The sequence below is a fragment of the Eptesicus fuscus genome, chromosome 24, assembly GCF_027574615.1.
Source record: "Eptesicus fuscus isolate TK198812 chromosome 24, DD_ASM_mEF_20220401, whole genome shotgun sequence".
Taxonomy (NCBI): Eukaryota; Metazoa; Chordata; class Mammalia; order Chiroptera; family Vespertilionidae; genus Eptesicus; species Eptesicus fuscus.
The window spans coordinates 17,434,734-17,444,958 of NC_072496.1; the positions used below are offsets into that span (position 1 = coordinate 17,434,734).

General features: G+C 49.3%; 1 protein-coding gene across 1 annotated transcript in view; it reads right to left on the reverse strand.

Moving 5' to 3' along the window:
- The window catches only part of LOC129148260 (cyclin-Y-like protein 1), a 28,762-nt gene extending 22,261 nt beyond the window's left edge, over positions 1–6,501 (reverse strand). Inside the window, exons 1-2 of the mRNA XM_054712877.1 lie at positions 6,201–6,501; positions 332–394 (exon numbers count right to left, since the gene is read on the reverse strand). Coding sequence (XP_054568852.1) covers positions 332–394; positions 6,201–6,501 — 364 coding nt within the window. The remainder of the gene's footprint in view (positions 1–331; positions 395–6,200) is intronic.
- Between the last annotated feature and the right edge of the window lie 3,724 nt (positions 6,502–10,225).

Genomic DNA, 10,225 nt, shown 5'->3' on the forward strand with positions numbered 1-10,225 from the left:
AATGTTAAGGAAAATAAGCAGGCAAGCAGAAGCGTTAAAATCCTACAGTTCTGAGTTCTTATCCTAAAACAAACAGGACACAGGAAATGGACATTGTTGCACATGCTCCTGCTAAGCTTCTGGGGAACCCAAGAGGGCTCTGTTCCTCTGATGTACCCTGGTAGCATTACATAGAGCGAGAGAGTTTGAATAGCTTCAAATTCTAATGTGAGATAGCATCCTTTGCTTGAGCACTATGTAAGATCACAAATTCAATCCTCATATATAAACAACTGAAATGTTTTTATTTGTTCAAACAAAAACCTGTGACCTAAATTCTATCTTGACTTACCAATCATTTGACATTTCTTCAGGAAAATTGTGCCAGCCCTTGGATGGTCAGAAGGGATTAAACCTGAAGCCCAGAAAAAGGCATACAATTTTGTTGAGTAGAAAAATTCATAATTTAAAAAATAGCTATACATCAATTTATATCACTTACTGTTGGGAAGTCTTTTTAAGTAATAGTAATAAGCCAATTTTAATTTTAGTAAAGGCAATGATATAAAAATTCTACTAGGAAAATTCAAAATTGCAGAATTTTGCTATACATGTGCAGTAAAACCAGGCTATGTCTTAGACTTTATTTTTTAACTTGGACCTAAATAATCTATGAATTATGTATGTGTTTCCCCATGTCTACTTATCAATTAGAAATGGTCACTCTCTTTCGTGCTAATATTACCAACACATTTCAGAAAGTGTCAAGAAACAAGTTAAACTGTGGCCAATTATTGTCAACTACCTGCTCATATATCAAATATGCCCAAATCACATGAGCTGTATTTGGCAAATGTTCTTTACTATTAGGCTAATTCTCACTCCATTCACAAAATGAACTTATTTAGTTAGCTGTGGCTTACTTGGGGCTATTCATCGTGGCACACTTAAAAGAATAGTATAAAAGCTCAATGCTTTAATCTACAGGGAACCTTTCATGACAGTGACTTTTTATACTTTCATCAAAGTGATTTTTTTTCAATCTTTATTGTTCAAAGTATTACAGATGTCCCCTATTTTCCACAATTGTCCCCTTCTAGCCCACCCCCAGGCCTGCACCACCCTATTGTCTGTGTCCATGGGTTATGCATATGTGCACACAAGTCTTTGCTTGATCTATTCCCACCCACCCACCCACTCCAGCCTTCCCTCTGAGATTCATCAGCTGTTTCATATTTCTGTGTCTCTGGATCAATTTTGTTCATCAGTGTGTTGTTGTTGTTTTAGACATAGATGGAGTGGTAGTTGTTGCTTCTGAGTTGTATACAACAATTTCAAATGGAAATAATCAAGACTGGAGCAAGTTAAATAGACACACTTTGTGGAGAGTTTATAATATATAGGCTGCATTCTAAATAGCTTTGTATGCATCACCAAATTGAATTGGGCACATCTATCATCTGCATGTCAGCCTTTCCTGTTCAGCAGCTGGTTTCACAGTTGGTTCACATCTCTAAGTCTCGGTTTTTTCATCAGCAATAGGAGAATATACACAGGACTTGTTTGCAGTTAGAAGGACCAAATGGGCTATACATGGGAGTGAGTTGTAAATCTTGAAAGAACCATATAAAGGTCCTATTTTGGTCTCGCATCCAATACTACCCATCTACTAACTGGTTTATAAAATCACTCAGACAGAGGCATACTTTACAGCACCAAACAGAGTGAACAGAAATTTCACAGGTTCTCATTTGTTTTGTGTTTAAAGGTACAATTAATTAATTCACATAATTTATTCACTTTTTCACACTGTTTTAATATTCTGAACAGGGAGTACTTTTCAGTTATAAAGGCATATCCATCATCCAGGTGAATCCCTGGGCTTAATTATTCTAATTTTTAAAGAAATTAAAAGCTCATCTAGAGTTTAAATAGAATACGAGCTATGATGTTTTTTCTCTATGAAATAATTAAATAATCACTGCCATTTAAATGGAAAAAAATGGGCCAAAGGGGCTTTAACATCTTTGTAAATGTATGTTTTCTACTTCACAAATCACTCTTCATTAGCTACATTGTTACCCAGAATTATTTTAAACCAAGTACCATATCTTCTCTCTTCTCCCTCTCTCCTCCCACTTCTCCACTCCCCAAGCTCCTCTTCAGGCATCTGGTCTTTAGAACTTTTATCTCAACATTCTTACAGTTAAACAGGAATCTACTGGCAGTAGGAGAGACGATGAAGACAAACATTCTTGTGCACAATTTTACATCTTAACTGCCAAGACTTTATGTTACAAATTAAAGTCTACATGTATGTGTTTTTCTTTGGAAACTTTTGACCAACATTCTTGTGAACAACCCATCCCTCCTTGAGAACAAGCGATATGACAGGGAAGTCTGTTAGGTCACTGAAGTAAGACAGAGGGAAATTTGTGTCAACGTGGACATATGAATCAGAACTCCCTGGGTCCTCCTGTATGTAAAAACCAAACAAACAACTATTCTCTGTAGGTCTGGCAGTGATGTTTCACATCATTTGAGAAATTTTGAGTTCCCTCTCCCACCATTTCCTTCTGTGTTCAAATTACAGTTGGAAGGAGTAAACAGCTTCTATCCAGGCAACTGAAAACAGCCTACGCAAGAACACATATAGGTTCTATGTCAGTTATTGATTTTGAGTTTACATAACAAACCCTAAAATCTTTGCAGCTGAACTGTCCAGAGTATCAACCATCTTAACAGGTGGGAGCAAGGGTATCACTGGGCCCTACCTCATTCCTACACTACGTACCATAAAGCTCGATAAGGATAGGGAGATGGGATGGAAACTCTGCAGTTGGGATGTTCAAGTTTTCATTGAAAAAAGGAGAACATATACCCAGAATTCTTCCTGGAGTCCCAGGAGACATTAAACAGAACCATGAACAGGAAGGGACAACAGGCGGGTCTCAGGCTGAGCTGGGTATAGAAGAAAGAACTGGACATCTGGGTAGTGCACAGGGAAAGGAAGTGGCCAGACACGACAGGGAGAAAGAAAGGTTCGGGATACCAGAAAGAAGGCAAGACGGCGTCTGAGGTGGTGCTCATCTAGAGCATCCTGGGGTCAGCAGGGGCCAGAGGTGTAACTGACAGCACTGAGCACCTGCCACCTCCTTACCTTTGGGCATTTGCAGGTCACTGAGGCGCAGCACAGGGTGGCATTTGCAGAACACCAAACCCACGTCCTTATGTTCCCGGGCAGCTCGAGTCACCTCACAGACATAAGACTCAGGGTATGGATTCACCCACTCCAAGCTCCGGCCCACTTTGGGGCTGGCATTGGGCTTCAGGCAGCGGCAGGTGAGTTTGTTCCCCATGAGGAACCTCTACTCCTCGCTGCTGTCACTGCCTTCGCTCAACAGTCCCCCCAACCCACCCTCTCCCCCCAAAATGGCCAACCCCGCCCCTGCTGCCCCCCGCCCCCCCACACAGCTGTCAGCCGCTGCCGCGTCCACTGAGGTGACCGGTCGGTGAGGACAGCCGGCAGTCTCACTCAGTTCAAAGGCGTGCTGATCAGGCAACTGCTGAGAATCACAACCACTGCAAGAAGAGAGCACAGCCGAAGCTCCACCGCCTGCCACAGCGCTTCTCAACTGAAGGCAGGGCTCCTGGCCGGCCCCAGCCAACCAGAGCACATTCTGTGGTCACCTGGTTACGAGGGACCAATCACGGCAGAGTTCCCTCCGCGTGCCCGCCTGGCAGAGAAGGCAGCGGGTCAGAATGGGGCCCTCCCTGCCCTGCAGCCCTCCACCCCTTTCCCAGCGCACACGTGTGGCCCAGTCTCGGGTTCCTTACAGAATTTCCTCAGCACAGTCAAATGCTGTCAGGAGGGCAGGAAACCTACAAATGCCCATGGCGGTGGCAACTGGGTGAAGAAGTGAATACATTTTTCAATTACTGTACACGTTTTGGAGAAGAATAGAAAAAAAATCAAGAAGAAAAAGACGTATACAATAATTACAAAATGTACAAACGTTTACAAACCCTTCAATCAAATAGATTCCCCCCCCACACACACACACACAGAAAGGACCAGAGGGAATGTTCTCCTTTATTAAAAGGATAGCAGGAGAGAAAGGTCACCTCAAAAAATCAGGGAAGCAGAGATTATTAACATTCAACAGTATAAGAGACATAAGTATGTTTTGGTGACAAGAATGAGTAATATTTTAAAATGTGGAGACCACAGTGGAATGGGAAATGATCTGATGAACTTCAGTGCTTTTTTTTTTAAATAGCATCCAGTTAAATCCGTAGGACCTGGATATAACTAGTTGCTATCCTATATAATAAAAAATTAATATGCAGATTGACCATCACTCCAACACACACCATTACCCCATGTGGACACAAGATAGCCACAACAAGATGGCCACTACAAGATGGCCAGCAGGGGAGGGCAGTTGGGAGGCACCAGGCCAGCAGGTGAGGGCAGTTGAGAGGGACCAGGCCTGCAAGGGAGGGCAGTTGGAGGCGATCAACCCTGCAGGGCAGGGCAGTGAGGGGTGACCAGGCTGGCAGAGGAGGAAAGTGGGGGGCAAACAGGCTGGCAGGGGAGCAGTTAGGCATCAGTCAGGCTGGCAGCGGAGTGGTTAGGGGGTGATCAGGCTGGCAGGCATAAGCAGTTAGGGGCAATCAGGAAGGCAGGCAGGCGAGCAGTTTAGGCAGATCCCACTGGGATCAGGCCTAAATGGGCCGTCAGACATCCCTCCAGCGGTACCAGATTAGAGAGGGTGCAGGCTGGGCTGAGGGACACCCCCCCCCTCCATGCACAAATTTCATGCACTGGGCCTCTAGTTAATAATATTGTTGTCTAAAGTCCTAGGAATGCCATTAGACAGCAGTTTGATGACTCTTGTAAGCTTGAGACAACACTGAAGATGATGTGGTAAAACAGTGCCCGCACTTAACAAGAGACACACCCAACAAAAACCAGACTTCCTCTACCAGACATTTAAGGTTTTCCCTCCGGGCCCAGTCACCCAGGAAAACGTGCTCCTTCTGTGGACTCTGCCCCTCCTCCCGCCCTCCCCTCCTCCCGCCCTCCCCTCCTTGGAGGGACAAGAAGAAAGCCCCTTAGAGCGGGTGTACACCTGTCCCAGGGCACCAGGCAGCCCACTCTCTGGACCCCCTTCCATTTGTTCAGCAGGGCCCCCCACACTGCCGCCAGACCTCAGGGAGCCAGGGCCCTGCCTCACTGTCAGACATCCTGTCCCCGGGTGTCTGCTGGCTTCTCCCCGCAGGGCAGGCTCCATGGATGCCTGCGGACACAGACACAGACCCAGAAGGAAGGAGCTGCCTCCCGCCTTCCATCTCTGCACCTCCATCCGGGAGAGGGGGACCTATGGAATCCGCGTGTGGGCGGGAGAAAGGGGCACATCCGCGTCTGCCAGACTCCTCCTGTCCTGCACAGGACCCCGCAGAGCCCCGCAGGAAGCGCCCAGCCACAGCCAAGGGGGCGGCAGCGGGGCCCCTGCCCCCGCCCCGCGACCACGCCCGCCCGGAGCCCCCGCCTGACGCCTTCGCTGAATTCCGAACCCGCACAGACCAGAGGCCCTGAGCCAGGACCCACTTCCTCACTGTGGACTCGGTCAACCCGCTCTGGTCTCCCCGCAGCACCAGGCCGACCGGGCAGGGTCCCCGTGACACCCCTCAGGGCCCCCCGAAGTCCCAGCACCCCACGGAAGCCGGCGAGTGATGGCTGGGGGCCTGGGCGGCCTCGGGGAGCCTGGCGGGCAGGCGGGGACGCTGCTGTGCTGAGCTGGAGGGCAGGTGAGCCCCACCTGGTGGGCGAGCCCCGCCCCGTGTCCTCAGGGCTGAGCTGGGGGTCCCCTCTCCTCTGAAGAGCCCGCTCCCGTGTCCTGAGGACGGAGACCCGGGCGGCCTGGTCCTCTGTCCCTGTGGGTTGGACCAGCTTTCCCTCTGAGGTTGGCAGATGTGTGAGGCCCTGGGCACCCAGAGCGGGTCTACTTAGCCCTCCAAATACCGTTTTCCAGGCGCGAATTCTCAGCCATGAACACCTGCCGCACGCTGCATGGCCCTTGCCTGCGGTTTCTCTGCCCTCCCCGCTGACCTGTCCGCCAGATTGGCTCCAGCCCGCCACACCACACACGCCATTTCCCCCTCCCCACAGCGGCCCAGGCAGGGCCCGGCGCCCGGCCCCGAGAGCCCCCGCTGACCAGCTCTCTCTGCGGTCTCCCTGGTCTGTGCCCGGAAAGTGTCCTGTAGACGCACCCTCCGTGGCTCTCTAGCTGCCGGGGGTGTGGGGAGGCCGCGTGCAGCTGGGCATGCGCTCTGGACGTCCAGGGCACACGCTCTCCACGCTGGGGGCACGCGCTCTGACGCACGGGACGTGCACTCTGATACACGGGGCACGCGCTCTGATGCACGGGACGTGTACTCTGACGCATGGGGCACGCACTCTGACACACGGGACGTGCACTCTGACGCATGGGGCACGTGCTCTGACGCACGGGGCATGTGAGCTGATGCCCTGGGCACGTGCTCGTGCCTTCCTGGCCAGTGGCTGCGGGAGTGGAGCTCTGTGGTCAGGAGGCTGGTGCACGTGGTGACGCCCTGTTGGCCCTGTACGCCCTTTGCTCCGGGCTGAAGGCTCCTGGGTGTGGCCGTGACCCCCTGCCCTGCGGGGACCTGCAGGTAAGCAGAGCCGCAGGGGAGCTCCCCCCACAAGTGCGGGGGGAGGGACAAAGATGTCACCTCAGGCGCCCCTGTGAGTTTCTTTCTCCCGTTTGTCAGAAGCCATGGCTCGGTGGCCCCTCGGGAGTGAGGCTGTCTGTCCACAGGAGTGATGTCTGTGCAGGTCGGGTGTGCTGGGAGGGGAGGGGAGGCTGGTCCTGCACTACTTATCTTGAGGCACCAGGTGGTGGACCTGCTACGGGGCCCGGGGAGACCATGGGACCTGCATCTGCGGGTGCACCGACTTGGAGAACCTGGGCACATGGGGCACCTGGGCAGGGGTGTGCCCTGATCTCACAGAGGCCACCTTTCCTTTCCAGCCCCCAGTGTGCAGGCCTGTTCCCTGGAGGAAACTGGATTCCTGCTGTGGGGGCTGGGGGGGTGAGGGTGGGAGGGTGTGTGTGGTGGCTCAGGCCTCCCTCCTGACCCAGCTTCTCCCTCCTGCCCACAGACCCACCTCTCGACCTGTTCCCACCTTCACAGTGCCTCCATAGGCGCACACAGATACACAGTAGATCTGTAACTGGGTTAGACCTGCCACCCAGAACAGTCAGGACGGGTTAGCATTAGGACATCCTCACTGTTGGGATAGGCACTGCCCACGACCTGTGTACCGACCTGCGTACCGCTATTTGCACCACCTCTTTATCCTGCTGCACCAGGAACTGCAGTGTCAAACCCACCCGGGTCCTGGCAGGGCCAAGGATATCACTGCTCACTGAGCATGCCTTCAGCACACCTGGCCTGGGCCCAGACAGTGTCCTTACCTGGATGGCAGTATCCCTTCTTCCCATCCGGTGTCTGTTTTGAGAAGGTGATTATTTCACTCAAGAGGTTCATTGAAATAATCAGAGCTGCTTAGTCATTCCCACGGAAGAGCAACCCCCGTGTCGGGCTCTGCAGAGCATCTGGCACACCTCACAGTCCTTGGTGGGTCAAAGATGGGATAAATCACGGAGCCTTAAGTACAGCTGCCAGTGCTGCAAATGATTGCCTTGCTGGAGCATTCGGAGAGCAGGGTCTACAGCAACAATCCTCTGAATCTCATACTTGTTAAAAAGGGTAAAGATTCAGATGACACAGTTCAGAAACCATGAATGACCCGGATAAAACGTCCACTGCACGCTGCTTCTTGGTCGCTTCTTTGGGGAAAACTCTACCTTTACCAGCTGCCCAGCTTCTCTTCCTGACCTGGAAAGTCACATGTTCACCTGCCAGAAATGGGAAGCTCTTGGGAGCCATCAAACGTATTGAAAGCATTGTAGTTCCTGCTTGACCCTGCTGGCTGTGTGACCACCAGGGAGTGCCCAACATCTCTGAGACGGTTTCTTTCTGCTTACATCAAGTGATTAAACAAAACTTTGTCCTGCCAGTGTAGCTCAGTGGTTTAGCATCATCCCAGGAACGAGGAGTTCGTCTGTTTGATTCCAGTTGAGGCACATGCCTGGGTTGTGGACAGTCCCCAGTGTGGGGCATGTAGGAGGCAGCTGATCAGTGATGTTCCTCTCTCATCAATGTTTCTATCTATCCCTCTCCCCTCCTCTCTCTCTAAAAATCAATAAAAACAAAACAAAAACTTATCCCTGGAATCCTGCACATCCCTTTGCTATTGCTGATTGTGAACAACCAGCATGCCTCTGGCACTCAGTTTTCAAATCTCAAAGATATACACACAGAGGATGCTCCGAGGTCAGGGTTCAAAAGGATTCATATAAAACAGCCTACGGTGAAGGAGCCATCTTCCTGTCATGTTTCTGGAAATTTACTGGGATAGACTTGGGAAATTATAATCTAGATAGAATCTTTTGCAAATCTTGCTTCTGAGATGTTGCCGCCAACTTTCATAATTTTGTCTCCTCTATCCTCCGTACCCTCACTCCAACATACATCTGAGAGAATACACACACACACACACACACACACACACACACACACACATATGACACATACATATCTTACATTTTCCCACAATATGCAGCTCACATGTGGGAAATCACCAGGCATTAGTGCACAGGTTCCAATTTCCTATTAAATGAAATTGGGGATGGAATTTATTATATTAACTAAACCAATTTCCATGTGATGACAGTGAAAATTCTGTCTGGCAGCCTGGCTGTCTTTGTGGCGGCAGCATTCCTTCACCAGGCACATCCTGGCTGCCCCTGCGAGAGCACTCCCAATCAAGAAGGTGCGGTTGCATGGCAGTGTCACCGTGCTCTGTGCTGCCAGCTGTGGAATGGGAGCTCCAAGCTGGGGAACAGCTTTGGACCCCCTCACGCCTATTAATGACCTGCATCAGAATGGGATGCTTTCTTTGTCATTTTATTTAGTTTTCCGTAGAGCCAGATTCAAGTTTTGTTCATAAAATCATGACGGTGATAAATGAAGGGGGCACTATAAACCCTCCAAAGCATATAGATTGTAGGCTAGGAACACAACAGCAGGTTTTGCTTATGGAAGGAAATATGTCAACTCTCTAGGTTACAGATTTTTAAACATGTATTTGCTTAATGAAAAGTTGGTACAAGTGTGTGTGTAAAACTCACAGGGTACAAATGGTATAAGGGTACAGTGGAAACCTAAAACTGGTCTCCAGCTCACAAACCTCTGTCAATCGGCAACTAAGGTTATCGATCCTTGTGTGTCCCATGACTTATTTTACAGTGAAGGAAAATAGCACTCAGACCAGCAAAGCGATTAATCAAGCCACACCACTGGTTACTTGCTGTAGCTAGACCACTGGCCCAGGACCTGGCCTCCCCCAACCTAACACATTCTCCCCCATCGTCCATGGCTGTCCACAGGCCCCAGGTGAACTAGAGACATTCTTTTCTTAAAATACAAACTACAACTTTAATAAAACAGAAGGCCGAGGAGAACCTTCAGACACAGTGCTTTCACTTGGATGGATGTTCAATACAGGACACTGGAGATTAGTTCTGAAAGAGATATATAGGAAATCCATTTCAATGGCCTCAGCTTATAGATGAGGAGACTGAGGTTCCAACAAGGAAATAATTTTCCAGCACATTAACGCTGACGGGACCTGTTTGTGTGAACTCCAAGCAGTGCTTCTGACTTTGCAGAGGCGGTCTGGGTTCTTTGGTCATCTCTTGGTCTGCCTGGCTATGTCTGGGCATTATGGCTAAGTTAGAATGGAAAATGCAGGAGCTCACTGATTTCCAAAATGGTTTTATCTATAGGAAGTTGTGAGGACATTTCTAGCTAGAAGATTTGGCATTGAGTGTCTGGAAACCTTGAACTGAGACTGATGTTCGAAAGCAGTAACTCCCACTTGGCTCCTGGAGAAAAGCCTTTCCCGCACCAGCTGACAGTGAGTTCTTAACCGGTCATTACTAAAATGTGCACCAACTTAGTAATCCACACATTAAACCTATATGTTTGTGTTAACTAATGTCACCCCAATAAAATTTAATTGAAAAAAAAGAAATAAATAAAAAACTACCAATAAAAAATAAATAAATAAAAGTTGTACCTTTTATTTTTA